The 18,016-nt window shown below is 64.4% G+C and overlaps 3 protein-coding genes across 7 annotated transcripts; 1 reads left to right on the top strand and 2 right to left on the bottom strand.

The window, feature by feature from the left end:
- The first annotated feature begins 1,350 nt into the window (after positions 1 to 1,350).
- Positions 1,351 to 10,381, top strand: HDGFL2 (HDGF like 2). 5 transcript variants are annotated; one of them, XM_066566608.1, is made up of 16 exons: positions 1,351 to 1,502; positions 3,103 to 3,179; positions 3,253 to 3,391; positions 5,031 to 5,210; positions 5,582 to 5,698; positions 5,840 to 5,911; positions 6,161 to 6,302; positions 6,494 to 6,569; positions 6,649 to 6,934; positions 7,534 to 7,622; positions 8,003 to 8,073; positions 8,420 to 8,490; positions 8,631 to 8,732; positions 8,824 to 9,037; positions 9,694 to 9,817; positions 9,977 to 10,381. In XM_066566608.1, the coding sequence occupies exons 1-16, from the start codon at positions 1,431 to 1,433 to the stop codon at positions 10,062 to 10,064; spliced, it is 1,920 nt and encodes a 639-aa protein (XP_066422705.1). In that variant the 5' UTR covers positions 1,351 to 1,430; the 3' UTR covers positions 10,065 to 10,381. The 5 variants fall into 5 exon arrangements, with proteins under 5 accessions (XP_066422705.1, XP_066422704.1, XP_066422703.1 ...); XM_066566607.1 differs by having other exon boundaries at positions 7,528 to 7,622; positions 9,980 to 10,381; XM_066566606.1 differs by having other exon boundaries at positions 7,528 to 7,622.
- Positions 10,382 to 11,150: 769 nt separating this feature from the next.
- Positions 11,151 to 14,209, bottom strand: LOC136566879 (perilipin-3-like). Its single transcript, XM_066566229.1, has 8 exons — positions 14,135 to 14,209; positions 13,726 to 13,783; positions 13,314 to 13,509; positions 12,968 to 13,050; positions 12,353 to 12,887; positions 12,045 to 12,235; positions 11,838 to 11,960; positions 11,151 to 11,762 (listed from the first exon to the last, which is right to left on the bottom strand). The coding sequence occupies exons 2-8, from the start codon at positions 13,774 to 13,776 to the stop codon at positions 11,418 to 11,420; spliced, it is 1,524 nt and encodes a 507-aa protein (XP_066422326.1). The 5' UTR covers positions 13,777 to 13,783; positions 14,135 to 14,209; the 3' UTR covers positions 11,151 to 11,417.
- Positions 14,210 to 15,064: 855 nt separating this feature from the next.
- On the bottom strand, positions 15,065 to 17,897 carry LOC136566928 (perilipin-3-like). Its single transcript, XM_066566310.1, has 7 exons — positions 17,842 to 17,897; positions 17,573 to 17,768; positions 17,246 to 17,328; positions 16,981 to 17,161; positions 16,199 to 16,566; positions 15,999 to 16,112; positions 15,065 to 15,758 (listed from the first exon to the last, which is right to left on the bottom strand). Exons 1-7 carry the CDS (start codon positions 17,890 to 17,892, stop codon positions 15,336 to 15,338), a joined length of 1,416 nt encoding a protein of 471 aa, XP_066422407.1. The 5' UTR covers positions 17,893 to 17,897; the 3' UTR covers positions 15,065 to 15,335.
- Between the last annotated feature and the right edge of the window lie 119 nt (positions 17,898 to 18,016).

The following is an 18,016-nucleotide window of genomic DNA, read 5'->3' as shown; positions in this document are numbered from 1 at the left end:
GGATCGACCCCGGTGGCACCGAAGGCCAGGAACACCTGGATGAAGGCTGGACACGCACGCGGTGACACCGAGAGCCAGGAACACCTGGATGAAGGCTGGACACGCACCGTCACCGGCATCGCGAGTGGGAGTCACGGGTTGAGACACGGACCTGCCCTCCAGGGACACCGCCATGGCACAGGACAGGCTGAGGGGAATGTACAGAGCCCTGACGCTGCTGGGATGTGGCAGAGCTGGGATACAGCACGGCCAGGATGTGGCACAGCCCAAAATATTGCACAGCTGGGACACAGCACAGCCTGGGACACGGCAAGGCCAGAATATGGCACAGACTGGATGTAGCACGGTCAGGATGCAGCATGGATGGGATATGGCAAGGCCAGGACGTGGCACAACAGGGACGTGGCACAGCAGGGACATGGCACAGCCCAGCAGGAGCGAGGCCTCACTCACAGTGTGACAGGGAGCACTCCCAACACCCCGACACCACCTTCACGAATTCCCCTCCTCACACACCTACCCCCAAACCCCTGGGAATGAGGAGTTTCTCCCCACAATCAGGGTTGTGGTTTGGGTTTTGCAGCCCAGTGTGGGCAGGGACTGTTTTCCTTTCCATGACCTTGCAGAGAAGCCAGTTTGGGTTAAAAGCAGGTTAAACCCCAGTGCAGCTCCCAGGCCAGCTGCACAGTGTTTGCTCCAGCTTAGCCAGGCTCAGCCCAAGTTTGGAACCTGGTGGGTCAGATTCCCCCCAAGTGGCCCTAAGTGACTCTCCCGGTGGCCCTGTCCTGGGCCAGAGACATGACCACCCACCACCCTCCCCAGCCCAGAAGGAGTTTGAAGCCGCGGGATGGCCCCAGGGAAGGAATTCAGCCAGGAACTGCATCCCCAGGCTGGGGGGCTGAGCTGGGGGCAGTGGAAGGGGCAGGATCGGCGTCTGTCCCACCCATAGCCCTGACCCTGTCCCCACACCCTTGTTCCCCCCAGCCCTGTCACCCTCCTATAGTCCCCAGCCCCCCCATAACCCTGTCCCCTCTTAGGTTCCAATTCCAATCCTGTCCCCATCCCTGTTCCCTCTCAGCTCCCAATTCCCAATCCCCGACCCCCCTCAGTCCCAGTCCCCCAGGCTTTGCCCCCATCCCCGTCCCCCCCCCGCCCCTCAGGCCCCGCCCCCCAGCGCCCCCCGCTTCGGCGCCTCCGGGGCGCGGCCCAATCCCGTTATCCCGCCGCGCCACCGCCTCGCTCCTATTGGTCGGATAGGCTGAGCGACCTGTGGCGGAGCCAATGGGCGGCGCGGTCGCGACCGGGGGCGGGACATCCTGCGTGCCGTGCGGTGCGGGCCGCCCCCGCCGCCTGCCCGGTGCTGCCGCGGCCTGGGCTGGGCCTGCCCGCGCCCGGTGCCCCCCGCGCCCGCCGCGCCCCCCGGTGCCGCCATGCCACACAGCTTCAAACCCGGGGACCTCGTCTTCGCCAAGATGAAGGGCTACCCGCACTGGCCGGCCCGGGTGAGACCGCGGGGCCGCGCCGCGGGGTGACGGAGCGGGAGGGGGGCGGGGGTCCCGGACCGGGATGGGGGCGGGATCGGGAGGGGGTACTCGAGACGGGATGGGGACGCGTACCGACCCTTGTCCCTGGAGCGGAGGCCCCTTCCGGGACGGAGATGCCATAACGGTACCTGTACCGGGATGGGGATCCCGGACCGGGATGGGGACACGGTACCGATGTGGGAACACGTACCGGGATGGAGGTGCCATAACGGGACCCGCACCGGGACGGGACGCCCTGTACCGGCACGAGGAGCTGGTACCGGGGTGGACATGCTGTAACGGTACCTGTACCGGGATAGGAGGGTCTGTACCGGGTGGGGACCCGGTACGGATGGGTGTCCCGTTCGGGATGGGGGACCCAGGTCGGTATCTGTCATGGAGTGTGAGCCGGTGGCGGCAAGAGAGACCTGTCCCAGCTCACAGACTGGGATGTGGGGTCACCCCCCAGCACCTGTACTGGATTGCAATGTCCTGTACTGGGATGGGGCCCAGTACCAGTGCGGGGTGTCCCATTCTGGGATGGGAGCTCCCATTCCAGCCCCTCTACTGGGATGGGGGCCCAGTACTGGAATGGGGTGTCCTGTACCGGAATGGGGGACCCCATATGAGCAGCTGTACTGGGATGAGGGTCCAGCACTGGCTCAGAGATCCCCTATGGGAACTCATGTTGGGATGGGAGCTCAGTGCTGCACTGTGAGGCCTGGGCTTCTGTCCCTTGTTGGGGACAGCGAGGGGACACTGTGGGTGTGACATGGGCGGGGGGCTGCTGTGAGCGCTCACGGTGCGGGACGAGCAGGTGCTGCTGCGCTTTGGGGAGGTTATTTGGGATGCTGGAGCGTTTGGGGAGGGGGACAGCTGGTGCCACTGGCCGGGTGACAGCGTCGTGCCGCGGTGCTTCTGGAGAGCAGGAGCTGCTTTGGGATGTGCTCAGCTGGGGGGTGCTTGGGGGCTCTGCGGGGAGCAGCCGAGGGCGCGGCAGGTTCACACACCGCCCTCGGATGGGAAGAGACTGGCAGGTGGAACCGTGCGGGCTCGGGGAGCTCAGGGGGCCGGAGCTGACACCGCTTGGCTGCACCTCGCCGTGAGACCCGGGACTGCCGCTCCCGCCAGGACAGCCCCTCTGCTTTAGCTCGCTTGCTTTCTGGGGAAGGGTCCCCCCGCCCCGAAGACCTCCCCAGCACTCCCTGCTCACCCCGAGGCTCTCCCTGCCCACGGCCCAGACGCCCGGAGCACAGAAGATGGGGGTGTCCGGCCGGCAGCGGGGCCTCCAGCCAGGACGGACCCTGCGGCCGCTCGTCCATCGCCCCCGCCCGCGCTGCCGGGCCCCGGCCACCGATCCCGGGGGAGTAGCGCAAGGCCCACGTTGCCCACAAGACCTCGGTGCCGGATCCTTCCCGTTTCTCTGGTAGAAATCCCGCAGGGACTCGGATCCGTAGCCAGGGCCCCGTCCGGGTGCTTTCCTGCCGCGCTTGGCTCCAAGCGGGTGCCGGACCCGACGCCGCTTGCCGGGGCTGAGGACGCTGTCTCTGACCTCCTCGTGCTTTGGGTTTCCTTTCAGATCGATGACATCGCGGACGGCGCCGTGAAACCCCCCCCGAACAAGTACCCCATCTTCTTCTTCGGCACCCACGAGACGTAAGCGCTGCCTCGCTCCCCCCACCGGGCTCTGCCTCCGCTCCGGCCTCACCTCTGCTTTGTCTCTCTCCAGCGCCTTCTTGGGCCCTAAAGATCTGTTCCCTTATGAAAAATATAAAGACAAATATGGGAAACCAAACAAGAGAAAAGGCTTCAACGAGGGCTTGTGGGAAATCCAGAACAACCCCCACGCCAGTTACAGTGCCCCTGCGGTGAGTGTGGGCTGGGCAGGGGATGGGGCTGCGGCCCCTCCGTCCCCCCGAGTCACTCCTCCTGTCTCTGCTTCTCCTCGCTGCTGTGCCGATTGCTTCCAGCTTCCAGCTTGGCTTCCTTGGGGTGGAATTAGCTCCCCTCTGCTTCCCTGCCCTCTCCCTTCCTCAGGGAGTTTGCTCTGCTCATCTTCCTCCATGGAGGGGTTTCCCTCAGGCTTCCAGGAGCGCTGGAAATTCCCACTTGCTCTGGAGGAAGGCGCTTCTGCCCCATTGTCATGGTGGAACCGGGGTCGTGCTTTGTGCTGCTTGCCCAAAATCATGGAGATTTTGTTGTCAGAGCAAGAACTTGAGGCTTGCTCGTCCCTGGCTCCTAGATCTGCTTGTGGACTGTTGGGAAGTCCCCTCCTCCATCCATTCCCGAGGTTCCTGAGCCCTCCAGCAGGATTTGGAGTGGGCCAGGCCAGGGAACGGCTCTTTGTCAACTTCTTGTGGGGGCATCTCATGGCCATAATTGGGATCCAATTTACTCTGTAAAGATCATCACAGGAGGCGTCGGCTTTGTAGGCAGTGGGGCTGAAGAGGCAGAGGAAGGTTGGTAGGGTGGGCAGCAAGGTCGAGGTGGTCCCTGGAGGTCAGCAGGTGCAGGGAATGAGCCCCCCGGGCCGTGCCATGGCCGGGCAGGAGTGAGGATGTCACGTGAGGGGCAGGGGTTGGGAAATGGTCCACCCAAAACTGGATGTAGGGTAAGGCGAGGCTGTGGAGGTGCTTGAAAACCTGGAGATTCTTGATGGTGAGGGAGGTACCACCTGCCATGACCAGGAATCTGCTGGGAGCTCCCATCAGGGACCCATGAGGGACCCAGCAAGGCTGAGGGTTCACCAACTCCCACTGCGTCCTGTGGGCAAAAGGAGGAGGAGAAGACACTGAAGTTTCCTTGGCTTTGAGACCTGAGTCAAGCAAGGTGCCAGGAACAGCCAAGGGTGAGGAGAGGCTTTCCAGCAGCTGGAAGAACTCAGCTCTAGGAATGTCAGTGCTGCCACACACAGAGGAGCAGCCCAGAAGATGAAGTTGGGGTGTGATATCCTGTGCGAGGAACCTGGAGAAACAAGGAGAACCTTCAGAGAGCAGGACACAGGAGATCCCATCTGGGAAGAGCACCTGGACTCCTTGTGTGGACCTTTCCCATGGGGAAAGTGTGCGAAGAGGACAGGAAGAGGCCTGATCCAAGTGAAGGCAGAAGGAGAGGCTGAACCCGGCCACCCCGGCCTGTCTGGCGCCGTCAGGGCAGAGGAGGGCTGGGCTCTGCTCCCAGCTCCAGGCTGCTCCAGGGATTTTGGCAGGGCATGAGGATGGGGGGCAGAGGGCAGGGGGGCAGCAGCATCCCAGGAATGTGTCACTGGTGCTCTCGGAGGGGCGTATGGGGCTGTGGGAACGGGGGCAGCGCTCCCCAGGGCCAGTGCCATTGCCCGGGGCTGCTCCGGAGGGATCCGTGCTGGGGGGAGAGGCTGCCCTGCACTGCTCTGCACACCCAGCTCTGCCTTCCTTCACTCCCCACCCTTGGTGCCCCCTCTCTGTCCTCTCTTGGCCCCCCAAATGCCCCACAGCCCCCCTAACCCCGCTGTCCTCCCGCTGCCTTTAGCCCGCGAGCTCCTCCGACAGCGATGTCCCCGAGAACGACCCCATGGCGGGCAGCGACGCCGGGGACGACGAGGACGACTCTGCCATGGCCACGGGCCCCACGGAGAAGGTGGACAGCGACGAGGACTCGGATCGAGGCAGCGACCACAGCGGGCTCAAGAGGAAATCCTTGGCCATGAAAGTGAGTGTGGGCTGGGGGCAGGAGGGTGGCCCAGCCAGGGGACACTGGGGCTCCATCACGGAGTTTTCCTTGAGCCCACCGCAGCAGAAGGTGGTGGTGAAACCAGCTCCCTCTGGATTCTCCAGTGGGAAATGGGGCTCAGCGTAGTTTGGGGGTCTCACGGCTGTCTCGTGATGCCTGTGGGGTGGTGGGATGGCCTATGCTGGCTGGGTTTGCAGCCTGGAGCAGGATCCAGAGCTGCAGATCTGAGTGCAGCTCTTGCAGGGCCTGTTGGGAAGAGCTGGAGAAAGCCCTTCCCAGGAAGCATTTGCTTTCCACGGTGGATGGAGAAGAAATGGGCTTCTCTCATCTTGTCACCTCTCCTTTGCCAGATGCCTGTGATAAAACGGCCTCGGAAATCCTCCAGTGACTTGGATCAGGGCAGCCCCTCTGTCACAGAAGAGGAGAACTCAGAAACATCTTCTGAGTCGGAAAAAAACAGTGACCAGGTGAGAGGATTTTGGGATACACTTAGAGGGTTGTGGGTAGAACGTCCCTGTGGGAGTGGGGCAGAGGCTGAAGGGAACCTGACCAGCTTGATTCCATGGTGACGCTGTTCCGCATTTCCTCATATTCCTGTTTTCCTCCAGGATTTCACTCCTGAAAAGAAGCCAGTGGCCCGGGCTCCACGCAGGATGCCGGCAGCAGGGAGGAAGAAGAAGGTAAAGGACCCCAAATCTGAGGAAGGCTGGAGAGGAGCCAGGGTCTGCACTGTGGGGAGGGGGGAGCTGAGGGTGACAGGGCTGTGCCCTGGGCTGGAGCACCTGGATGGACCTCGCTGATCTCTTGGTGACCTGTGGGGGCTCTGGGTGCTGGGATCCAGGACACTGCTGGGTTTGGGGGCATTGCTGAGACTGTGACAGTGCCACCCCACAGCCACCCTCCATCCCAGCCCTGCTCTCTGCCTGCAGAAAGTGGAGTCTGGCTCTGACTCCGACTCCAAAGTGGACTCGGATCTGGAGATGGGCAATGCCACCGTGGACATGACCAAGTCGGACTCGGACTCGGACTCAGATGTGTCGGTGAAAAAGGCACCACGGGGCCGCAAGCCAGGTACCCCGGGGCTGCTCCTGCTCCTGCCACCACCTCGGGATGGGACTGTGGCAGCTCAGGCATTCCCAAGGCTCTGGGCTTCCATCCCAAATTCTGGCACATTCTAGAGCCCCTCTGCCTCTGGAGCTTGGGGCTGTTTTAACAGAGGGACCTGCAGGGCTCCTGCTGAACATGTCCCTGTTGTCTTGCAGCTGAGAAACCCCCTCCCAAGCCCCGGGGCAGGAAACCGAAGCCAGAGCGTGTCCCCAGCAGCTCCAGCAGTGACAGGTGAGCTCAGCTGGGACAGTGCCACCCTTGGGCTGGGCTGGGGGTCCCGCAGGGGTCCGAGCCTGCCCTGTCCCGGCAGTGACAGCGACAGCGACGTGGATCGCATCAGTGAGTGGAAGAGGCGGGACGAGGAGCGGCGGCGGGAGCTGGAGGAGAAGAGGAAGAGGGAGCAGGAGGAGGAGATCCGCCGGCTCCGGGAGCAGGAGAAGGAGGAGAAGGAGAAAAGGAAGGAGAAGGCAGAGAAGGGAGAGGAGGTGCACTCGGACTCGGACAGCAGCGCCGAGGATGAAACGGCCAAAAAGGGCCGGAGAGGCCGGGCCAAGGCTCCGTCCTCCTCGGACTCTGAGCTGGAGCAGGAGAAGGAGGTGAGTGCAGAGCCATGGGACCTGGGGGTGGATAGACAATCTGTCAGGCCATCAGGGACTTCCAGGAGGGGCAGGGCCCTGCCCTCGTGGTCTTGGGTTAGCCTGCAGCTGCCCACATGGTGTTGGGAAGGGTTGTATCCGTGCCTTGGAGTGGGAGCTCTTCCCCTGGCCCAGGATGCCTCATCCAGCTGTGGGCCTCACATCTGGCACAGGGTGCCCAGAGCAGCTGTGGCTGCTCCATCCCTGGAAGTGTCCAAGACCAGGTTGGGCGGGGCTTGGAGCACCTTGGGACAGTGGAAGGTGTCCCTGCCCATGGCAGGGGTGGGATGGGGTGAGCTTTATGTTCCCTCCCAACCCAAACCATTCTGTGATCTCCAAGATGCTCTTCCACCACAGTCATGGGATTTGCTCCACTGTCCCCCTGGAGCTTTTGGGAGCATGTAGGGTGACCATGCCCCATGGGGTGATGCAGTGCCAGGGCAGTGGGGTGACTGTGGGGTGGCCACGGGTGCCGTTGTGCCGTGGCCGTGGCTCCGTGTGTGCCGCAGCAGGGAGGGCTCTGCTGCTCTCCCTGCATTGTTCTATCCTCCAAGGTAAAGAAGCCAGTGAAGAAACAGCCCTCAGAGTTGTCAAGGAAACCAAACCAGAAGGAGAAGAGGGGCCGAGCAGAGGAGAAGCCACGGAACAAGTCAGCAGCTCCACATCTCCCTCCCTCCCCTTTCCCCCTGGGAATGGGGCTGTTCCTGCACAGCTCCAGCCCTGGCACCCCGGGGTGGGCATGGGGCTCCTGGGGCTGCAGCACCAGCAGAGGGGCTGGGCCTGTTCCTCCCCTCCTCCTGAGCTGCAGGGGCTGGAGGAGCTGTTGGGGGTTACCAGGCTGACATTCCGTGGGGTTTTCTTTCTTGTGGGGCTTTTCCTGTCTGCGTTCCTGGGAAGCTGGGGCACAAGGGAGCTGTGACCAGGGTGGAGGGGTCTTGGATGCTCCAGCCAGTGCCACCCCCTTGTTAGCCCAGTGCTGAGCAGAGGGTTCACCACCACCATCTTCCCTTTTTCCTTCCCTTCACACAGACCTCTGAAAGTGGAACGAGGCCGGAAGAAATCCGACCCAATCCCTGAAAGGAGGGTGGAGAAGAAAAAGGGTGAGAGACCCAGTGCTTCCCATCACAGAGGGGAGGAGAGAGAGGAGAGGGCTCCAGGGTTGGTTCCCCCATCCCTGGGACAGGGAGGGATCAGTGAGGTTGTGCCAGGGTTTTTCCCAGCACTGCTTTGATCACTTCCCTGGCATCCCCTCCCTATCTTGGCACAGCCCAACCCATCCTCTCCAGAGACATTCCTGGGGCTGTGCTCAACTTTGGAAGTGCAGGAGGACACAAACCCCTGCCTGGGAGTGATTCCAGGCCCCAGAGCAGACCCTGGGCTCTGGGCAGGGCCGTGGGCTCTGCTGGTGCCCTGACATCTCGGGCTGTGTCTCTCTGTCTGCTCCAGAGCCCACAGTGGAAGAGAAACTCCAGAAACTTCACAGTGAGATCAAGTTTGCGCTGAAGGTGGATAACCCGGTGAGTGCCTGGCCTGGGCCATCCCTGCTCATCCTTGCCCTGCTGTGATACCCAGGAATGCTCCTCCTCCTCCCTTTGGGGGTGCTGGGAGGCCCCAGGTGCCCCCAGGGCAGCTCCTGATCCTGCTGCCACCCCTGCAGGACATCAAGCGGTGCCTGAACGCACTCGAGGAGCTGGGCACGCTCCAGGTCACTTCCCACATCCTCCAGAAGCACACGGATGTGGTGGCTACACTCAAGAAGGTAGAGCAGAGGGCTGAGCCCTCCCTGGGGCGAGCAGGGAGCCTGCCTGGCCCCAGCCCTAAGGGGATCCCTCCTCCTGCTCCCGGGGTAGATCCGGCGCTACAAGGCCAACAAGGACGTGATGGAAAAAGCGGCCGAAGTCTACACCCGGTTGAAGTCGCGTGTGCTGGGACCAAAGATGGAATCCATCCAGAAAGCCAACAAAGCTGGGCCTGAAAAGGACAAGGGGGAGGCAGAGAAGGGCCAGGAGAAGCTGTCGGGAGCAGAGACACGGAATGAGAAGGGGGAAGAGGAGACAAATGCTGGTAACGTTCCTGAGCATCCCTGAACATCCCAGGACCACTCCCTGCCCTGTCTGGGCAGGTCACAGTCCCCTCCTTGGGGCATGCCCTGTCCTGCTGGGGACACAGGACATGGGGAGGTGGCTGTTGGCCTCGTGGTGGAGGGATCAGCACCTCCAGGCCCTGCTTTGCTGGAGTGCCAGGAGAGGGAAAGGGCTGGATGGGGAATGCAGTGAGAGCAGAGGGCAAACCTCAAGCCCCACGCCCGGGCTCTGGGGGCCTCCCCTGCTGCCTTTTGGCTCAGGACAGCTCCTCCCTGCCAGCCTGAGCTCTGGTCCAGGCATGAAGGAATGTGGAGATGTCCTTGGACAATGGCTCAGGCTCTTGCACAGGGAGTGGTGACTGGGATCTTCCACCCTCAGAGCCAGGTCTCTGTTTGGGGCTGTCCTGGTGATGCTGCAAGAGCCTTCCCAGAGGAACTGACAGGGAAAATCCACCCTTGCGGTGTTTCTGGGCTGGGGATGGAGGTTTTGGGGCCCTTCTTGCAGCTGTGGGGGGTCAGGGCAGTACTGGGGTCCCCTCAGGCTTGGCTGCATGTCTGTGGCCATGGATCCTCAGTCCAGGAGGGTCAGGATGGATGAGGGGGTCCAAGAGCCTGAGCCTCTCTCTCTTCCCTTCAGACCTGTCAGGTCCTGTGAATGGTGAATCCCTGTCCCAAAAGTCAGAGGGCACAGAGGAGAAGGACAAGAGCCAAGGGCCAGGAGCTGGGGAGCTGGAGGCATCCACAGAGGAGCCCCACAACAAGTGAGTGTGGGGGGCTGGGGGCTGCAGGGATCATTTGGGGACATCGTGTGGGTTGTGAAAGGGTTCTCCGAGCTTGGGAAGGAGCTGGGATGGGGGAGAGGGGCCAGGGGAGGCAGAGGGGCGGGGGGCTGAGCTCTCCCTGGCCCTGCTCTCCCCCAGCAGTGTCCAGGACTGTCCCAAGGCCGGGCCGGAGCGAGCTCGCGGGGAGTCGGAGGCTGCGGATGAGGAGGAGGAGGAGGAGAGCTGAGGAAGCAGCTCCCACGTGGAGGAGGAGGAGGAGGAGGAAGAGGAGAGGCTGTGAAGGAAGAGCAGCCTCTGCCTCATCTCCTGCCTGAGTCACTTCACTCTGTCCCACCGTAGCCGATGTCCTTGGTCTTGTCCCGTGTCCCGTCCCTGCGGAGGCAGCACCCGCGGGGGGGCTGTGCTGGTGTCTGTATTTGTCCTCCCCCATCCCGTTTTTAATTTTTGTTTTGGTTTTTTTTTTCCCCCTCCTACCTAATTTCTTGTGATTTCAACCGACATGAAATGAATATAAAGGGTTTTCTAATGAAAAACAGAAGGAACCCCAGTGTCTCTTTCTTGAGTTGTCAAGTTGTCCTCGTCTCTGGCTGGGGCGAGGGGAGAACCTTAACCAGGGTCAGGGCTGGAGAACATCCCCTGGGTCCCCAGATTCCCTCTGACCAGGATCAGGCAATCAGGGCCTGCTCCAAGCCCCTTTCCCCACCATCACAATCCTCTCTCCATCCAGAGGCAGCTGCTGGGGCCGGATCCCTCTGCCCCACGGGGGAGCAGCAGGGCTGGGCACCAACTTCTTGGGGTAAAATAAGGATAAAAAGGGTGTGTGGCAGGGAGGGACTGACCCTGGCACCATCCTGCCCGTGCTGGGCAGCAGCTCAGTGGTTTTGCTGTGTTGCAAGGCTCCGGAGCTTTTGTCCGTGTCCAATAAAGAGCTCCCGGCCCCACCCAGCACCGCCTGCTCTTTGTGCCCGAGCCCCGGGGGAGGATGCCCCGATCCCCCCTCCCCTCGCAGGCTGCAGTAACTCTGCCCTGGGGACTCTCAGCGTTTGCTTTTTCCAGGACTGATTTCACACTCGCTCCGTAAACAAGACCTAAATAAAGCCCAAACCATCCCGAGTGCCTCTTGCCCAACTGCTGGGAACTCCAGGACCCCACTCCTGATCCCACTGCCAGCTCCTCTCCTGCCACCCCTGGGCTGGGGGGGCTGGCTGGGGAATGGGGGCTCAGGCCATGGGGGTCCCCAGGTCTTGGAGGGGGGTTGTTCCTCCAGAGCCCAATTCCTCCCTCCCACACCCCCAAAGAAATCTCAGTCCAGTGCAAAACTAACCAGAGTTTATTGCTTCTTGTGCTGTTCTGACCCTACAGGGGTGGGAGTCTGAAGGCACCAAGCACATGGGGGACCCTCAACAGGCACTTGGGGCAGCCAAGGCACATAACTGCAGGTCCCCAGCAAGGGGACAAGTGACAGAGCTGGGGCAGGCAGGAGGGTCCCCACAGAGACAGGCACAAGGTGAGGGGGGCTGGGGGCGTGTAGCAAAGACTCCTAACGAGGCTTTTTGGGGAGGGAAGCAGCCCAGAATCGCTACTCCGCCTCCAGCTCCACCGGGCGCTTGCCCGAGGGGGCGAAGGGTCCCACCAGCCACGTCAGGGGGGTGTTGAAGGCCACGTGTTCCACCAGCTCGTCCATCAGCTGCCGGGCTTTGGTGGCGTGGCTGCGGGCCCGGGCCAGCACGGGGCCCGTCACGTCCTGCAGGGAGGTGACAGAGGCCAGCGATGCCCGCAGCTCCTCCACGTTCTGCCGGACCTGGCCCGCCTTGTCCTGCACGGTGGCGGGGAGGCCCTGCAGGCTGCACACCAGGGGCTGGCAGGAGCTCTGCAGCTGCTGGCTCAAGCCCTGCAGCATGGTCACCGTGCCCGACTCCACCGCCTGCGGGGGGACACGGGGGGTGAGGCCTGGGGGACACCCCGGTCACCCTGGGGACCCCCCCTGCCCTGCTCCTACCTCCGGTGGCACCTGGTCCTTGCCACCATCTGGCTGCTTCTTGCTCCACTCCAGCCACAGCTGCTGCAGCTTCTCCTGCCCTCCCTGCAGCCTCTGGTCCACGCCCTGCTTCAGGGTCTCCACCTAGGGAGGGGCAGAGCCCGGCTGGGTGAGGGGGCTGCCGGGGACACCCTGGGGTGGCACAGGGGGCGCGGGACTGGGTCCTACCAGGTCAAGGGTGCGCTGGAGCTGGGCCAGCAGGTCCTGGCTGCTCTGGCGGGCGCTCTGCAGTTTGCTCAGGGAGTGCTGGAGCGCTCGGTGCCGCACCTTGGTGGAGAGGGAGCCCAGGCGCACGAAGTAGCTCTGCTGCTGCCTCTGCTGCTCCGGCTCGAAGCCTTCCACGGCCGTGGCCAGCTTGGCTGTGGGACAGGAGCTGCTCAGGGGGTCCCAGCACCACCATCACCACCCCACAGAGCCCCCCCTGCTCTGCCCAGGCTCTGCCCACCCTGTCTGGAGGGTGGGGATCAGCTGCTCACCCAGCTCCTCATCTGTCATGGGCAGGTAATGGTCCACCAGCTCCTCTGACTTGCCCAGCACGGAGTCCACCCCGCTGGCCACCATCTGGCCCACGGTGCTGACACCGCTGCTGACCGCTGACCTGGTCATCTCCACGCCACCCTGCACTGCCCCTTTGGTCATGTCCATCACACCGGTCACTCTGCTGGTCACCGCGTCCTTGGCCCCGGTCACGGTGCTGGACACTGCATCCTTGGCTCCGGCCACTGCATCCTTGGCTCCGGTCACGGTGCTGGACACTGCATCCTTGGCTCCAGCCATGGTGTTGGACACTGCATCCCTGGCCCCACACACCGTGTTGGACACTGCATCCTTGGCTCCAGCCATGGTGCTGGACACTGCATCTTTAGCCCCAGCCACAGTGCTGGACACTGCATCCTTGGCCCCGGCCATCCTGCTGGACACTGCATCCCTGGCCCCAGCCATGGTGCTGGTCAGCACATCCCTGGCCCCCGTCACCGTGGAGGTCACCAGCAGTTTGGTGTCTGAGATGATCTGGGCAGACACACAAACCTCTGTTAAGCGCTGTGGGGCCCCAAGTGTGCTGCCCACCCCAGCCCAGCCCACCCTGGTACCTTCTGGGGGGGCTGCTGCAGGATGGGCAGCTTCTCCTCCAACTTGTCCAGCCCTTTGCAGGCAAATTCGTTGGCAGAAGAAACTGGAGATGGAAGAAGAGGTGAGTTTAGCACCCTGCTGCCTTGCAGGAGCTCTGCCAGGCCCAATTTTCCATCACCCCAAAATTCAGGGGGTGCTGCCCCCACATCTTTTCTTCCAGCTTCTCCAGCCATTTACTCCTCAGCCATACAAACCAGAGACACAAAACCAGGTCCTCCCTCTCCTGGTTCCTCACGAGAGCTCGGGTAGAGCCAGTTTTGGGGGGTCCCCCATCCCTGTAGGGTGCTGTCCCCCCCCTGCACTCACTCTGGGGCTCCAGCCGGGTGAGGAGGGGCTGGGCCCCGCTCACTGCTGCCGCCGTCAGCGTCTTCACGCCCTTCTCAGCCACATCGCAGACGGAGCGCACGTAGGGGTGGCTCTCCTTGGTGCAGGTGTAGGCGGAGGACACCATGTCGTAAGCAGAGCTCACCAGGGGCAGGTTGGCCACGCGTGTCCCGATGTTCTGGGGGCCAGAAGGGCTCAGCGTAAGCGTGGGACTGAGGGACCCCCAAATCTCACGGGGAATGGAGCGTGGTGTGTGTTCTCAACACCCCGGGGATGGTTTTGGGGCACTCCCGTGGCCCTCCAAGCCCATCGTAGGGTGGGAGAGCCCCGATCCCCGTCTCCAAGCAGGGACCCCGTGGGTTGCCCCCAAATTCCCCGCCTTGCCCGCACTGACCTGCTGCTCCTCTGCCTTGGGCTGCGCCGGCGTGGGCTCGCTGGTGGCCATGGTGGGGCTGGGGGGCACAGACGGGACCGTGAGTGGGGTCAGGCCCCCCCAGCGCCCCCCTCCTGCCTCTCGAAGGGAGGGCCCCAAGTTACCGCTCCCCGGAACGGGGCAGCTCCCACGCGGTTGGAAAATTCCGGGACAGGGGGGTCCCGGGGACCGGGACCGGGATCACGATCGGGATCACAGGCGGGATCGGGACCGGGATCGCGATCGGGACCAGGGTTGAGACCGGGACCGGGACCGGGACCGCCATCGGGAACAGGACGGGGATCGCGATCGGGAACAGGACCGAGTTCGCGATCGGAACCGGGATCGCGATCGGAACCAGGATCGGGGGCCGGCCCCGGATCGTGCTCACCGCTGGCGCCTGGGCTCGGTTCTGCTCCGCTCGGTTCGGCTCCGGGCTCGCCCCGCTCCTCCCCGCCGCCCTTTATACCCCGGAGCCCGCCCCGAGCGCATGTGACCGGGGCCGCCCAGCGGGGCCGGCCCGGGGCGGACCGGGAGCAGCGACCGGCGGGGAGCGCGGGGCCGCGAACCCCGGGAACGGGAGGGCAGCGAACCCCCGGGAACCGCCTGCACCGAGTCCCCGGCCCAGCACCGGATCCGCCGGGACTGGGCTGCGCTGAGCCCCCCCGGACCCCCCCATTCCTCGGCCGGTGCTGCACTGACCCCCAGCCCCTTCCCTCCCCGGTACCGGACCCCCGGACTGGGCTGCACTGACACTCCCTGGGGACCGGACACCCCCGGGACGGCTCTGCAGGGACACCCCGGGCCCGGAACTAGAGAACCCCCGCCCCCGCCGCTCCGTGGCACCGATCCCCCGGGACAGACCGCGCCCCGACCCTCCCGAGCGTCCCCTCCCCTCGTGCGGCTCCCGAGCCCGGGGGTCCCGGTGCTCCCGCACACCTGGCCCGGTGGAGCTGGTCAGACTGGCCCCGGTGGGTGCCGGCGGCGGGACGATGGGCGGTCCTGGGGCTCCCGGTGTCGCCCCACCGGGTGTTGTGACCGCGCTGTGCTTGTGACGTCGGGGATACCCCGGGCAGGCCCAGCCCCTCCACGGCGACAAGTGGGACAAAGTTCAGTGCCACACGGCTGCGGGTCACAGTCCAGATGTCCTGGCACCTTGTGGCACCCTCTGTCCCAGTACCCCAGGGAATCCCGTCCCACTGTCCCACCCTGGCACCCCCTTATTGAGCCCCCCTCGGGGGTGCCCCCGGCTCTGCCGCCCGTGCAGAGCCCCCCGGTGATCCCGGCACGGTGGCTCTGCCACAGCACTGCAGACTCTGAGTCATTTTAAGGCCAAAAAAGTTGTTTTCTTCCTCTTTAAACTGGTTTGAAGCTGTTAAGACACGAAATTCCAGTATTCCCGGGGCTTAGGGCAGCGCTGGATCCCAGACAGGCTCACACTGTGTCCTCCACGTGCCACCAGCCCCACAGGAGTCCCCGGCCGTGACGCTGGGGTCCCACGCTGGGTCACCAGGTCCATCATCCCCTCATTGCTGGGGGGACTGGGGTTCGTGCCCCCGGGTGGGCGGCTGCTCCCCCAGCTCAGTGGCACCTCAGTGCCGGCCGCAGACCTGGGGGGCAGCGGGCACCCGGTGCGTCCCCCCCACGGTGACACAGCCCTCCCACTTGGACATATCCACCGGGACATCCTCCGGGTACTCCACGAGCGCGGGGGCGAAAGGTCCCACGAGCCAGGGCAGGGGCGTGTGCTGCCCCACGTGCTCCAGCAGCCCCTCGAGGCTGAGCTGCGCCCGCGTCACCGCCTCCCTGCTCTGCGCCAGCACCAGCCCCGACAGCTCCTGGAAGGAGCGGGCGCTGGCCAGGGAGGCCTGGACGCCCTCCACGCCATGCCGGACGTGTCCTGCCGTCTCCTGCACGCTGCTGGGGAACGCTCGGGCACCCACGGCCAGGTGGGAGCAGGCGGCGTGGAGCTGGTGCAGGAGCCCCTGGAGCATGGCCAGAGTCCGAGCCTCCACCTGCGGGGTGGGCAGTGGGGGCTGGGGGTGATGGACCCCACCCCTGCCTGGATGGACCCACAGCTGGATGGATCCACAGCTGGATGGACCCACAGCTGGACTCTGTGGCTGCTGTTCCACCCCTGCTCCAGGTGTCCCCACCCCAGGTGTCCCCTTGCCACATGTCCCCACCCCAAGGGACTCAATGGCTGCTGTTCCACCCTCTCCAGATGTGTCCCCCACAGTCCCTCCACGCCGTACCTCGCTGTCCTCCATGGGCACCGCGTCCTGCTGGCTCCACTCCAGCCACAGGTGATGCAGGTGCTCCCGGGTGCTGTGCCAGGGCCCGTCTGTGCCCTGCTGCCCCTCCTCGATCTGGAGGGAGGTTCAGCCAGGTGGGAGCACACCTGGGGGTGCCTGGGGCCGGCACGGGGCTGGCACGGTCCCTGCCCCATCCTTACCAGCCGGATGACGTGGTGGAGCTGGCCCAGGAGGCGCTGGGCACGGAGCCGTGCCCGCTGCAGGTCGCCCAGCGAGCGCCGCAGGGCCCGGTGTGGCAGCCTGGCTGACAGGGAGCCCACGCGGACAAAGTAGCTCTGCCACCGCCTCTGCCGCTCCTGCGGGGCCACCTCCGTGCCCCTGGTCACCTCTGTCCCTGCGGTCACCTCCGTGCCCCTGGTAACCTCTGTGCCCATGGTCACCTCCGTGCCCCTGATCACCTCTGTGCCCGTGGTCACCTCGGTGCCCCTGATCACCTCTGTGCCCGTGGTCACCTCGGTGCCTCTGGTCACCTCCGTGCCCATGGTCGCTTCTGTGCCTGCCGCCGCCGCTGTGGGACCAGGGGTGAGGGCAGCGTGGCTGGGCCATCCTGTGCTGGGCACTGGAGCCCAGCATGGGCACTCGCAGGATGCTTGGCCACCAGGTCATGTGGAGATGCCACCCTAAGCGCCAGGTGGCCTCTGCGGTCACCTCAGCTGTGACATGGGGCCAGCTCTGCTAATGTCACCCAGTGCCAGGCTATAAATACCCAGGCGGGCACACGGGACTATATCTGCTCTTGGGTTTCCAGGTGAGAGTTCACCCAGTGCCATCCCGTGTCCTTCAGACAGGGACTGTCCCCTGTAGGGTCACGGTGACCTCACTGGCACCACTGTGGGACCACCACCAAGTATAGCCAATGCCAAGACTGAGCAACAGGGTGAGGGCCTGGCACTGGGAGCTTTGGGAGATGGTGGGCACTCACCCAGCTGCTCCTCTGTCCCAGGGAGGTACCGATCCAGCAGCTCCTCTGACTTGCCCAGCACGGTGCCCACGCCCGTGGCCAGCAGCCGCCCCACGCCCGCCACGGCCCCGAGCGCCGAGCGCGTCCTGGCCACGGCCCCGCTCACTGTGCCCGACACCAGCTCCCTGGTCCCGGCCACCACCTGCCAGGGGACAGCCCGAGGACAGCTTGTCCCCGCTGCTCAGCCAGCCCCGGAGCCCTGCCCGTGCTCCCTGGGTGGCGTTACCCTCTCGGGGGGCTGCTGCAGCATGGGCAGCTTCTCCTCCAGCTTGTCCAGCCCTCTGCAGGCAAACTTGTTGGCGGTGGAAACTGGGGATGGGAAAAGAGGTGAGTTTAGCACCCTGCTGCCTTGCAGGAGCTCTGCCAGGGCAGGGTTTTGGGCTACCCCAAAACCTGTGGGGTGTTTCCCCTCCAACCCTCCAGCTTCTCCAGCCCTGTATTCATTGCTGATACAAAACTGGAGATGCGAAACCAGGTCCTCCCTCTCCTGGTTCCTCAGCCAGTTTTGGGGTCCCCCATCCCTGTAGGGTGCTGTCCCCCACCCTGCACTCACTCTGGGGCTCCAGCCGGGTGAGGAGGGGCTGGGCCCCGCTGGCTGCCGCCGCCGTCAGCGTCCTCAGGCCCTTCTCAGCCACGCGGCAGACGGAGCCCACGCACGGGTGCCGCTCCTTGGTGCGCCCGTACGCCGAGGCCACGGCCCCGCAGGCACAGCTCACCAGGGGCAGGCTGGCCACGCGGCTCACCACACTCTGAGGGTGGGGGACAATGAGATGGGGTCCCCAGAGCCACCCGCAGCCCCCTCGAACCCTCCATGCCCCCTACCTGTGTCTCCGGGCTGGGCTCGCCCGGCACCGCAGTGTTCTCGGCCGACATGGCAGCGGCGGCTGTGAAGGGGAGAGGGAGATTTTGGGGGGCCATGGGTGGGTGAGACTGGTGGGGACCCCCCTGGGGATGACACCCCCAGCACCCCCCAGCCCTTGCTCCCTGAGGGCCGAGA

The sequence above is a fragment of the Molothrus aeneus genome, chromosome 27 (assembly GCF_037042795.1).
Source record: "Molothrus aeneus isolate 106 chromosome 27, BPBGC_Maene_1.0, whole genome shotgun sequence".
Taxonomy (NCBI): Eukaryota; Metazoa; Chordata; class Aves; order Passeriformes; family Icteridae; genus Molothrus; species Molothrus aeneus.
This window is presented reverse-complemented; position numbering and strand designations above follow the sequence as displayed.

Excerpts from the sequence above, each read along its gene's own strand:
- LOC136566928 (XM_066566310.1), bottom strand. The coding sequence starts at position 17,892 with ATGTCGGCCGAGAACACTGCGGTGCCGGGCGAGCCCAGCCCGGAGACA. Across the intron at positions 17,329-17,572 it reads CACCCGGCTGGAGCCCCAGA|TTTCCACCGCCAACAAGTTT; the intron begins GTGAGTGCAGGG and ends TCCCATCCCCAG. Across the intron at positions 16,113-16,198 it reads TCCACCACGTCATCCGGCTG|ATCGAGGAGGGGCAGCAGGG; the intron begins GTAAGGATGGGG and ends ACCTCCCTCCAG.
- HDGFL2 (XM_066566606.1), top strand. The coding sequence starts at position 1,431 with ATGCCACACAGCTTCAAACCCGGGGACCTCGTCTTCGCCAAGATGAAG. Across the intron at positions 6,303-6,493 it reads ACCACGGGGCCGCAAGCCAG|CTGAGAAACCCCCTCCCAAG; the intron begins GTACCCCGGGGC and ends GTTGTCTTGCAG. Across the intron at positions 8,733-8,823 it reads TGGTGGCTACACTCAAGAAG|ATCCGGCGCTACAAGGCCAA; the intron begins GTAGAGCAGAGG and ends CTCCCGGGGTAG.
- LOC136566879 (XM_066566229.1), bottom strand. The coding sequence starts at position 13,776 with ATGGCCACCAGCGAGCCCACGCCGGCGCAGCCCAAGGCAGAGGAGCAG. Across the intron at positions 12,888-12,967 it reads TGCAGCAGCCCCCCCAGAAG|ATCATCTCAGACACCAAACT; the intron begins GTACCAGGGTGG and ends GTGTCTGCCCAG. Across the intron at positions 11,763-11,837 it reads AGGACCAGGTGCCACCGGAG|GCGGTGGAGTCGGGCACGGT; the intron begins GTAGGAGCAGGG and ends GTCCCCCCGCAG.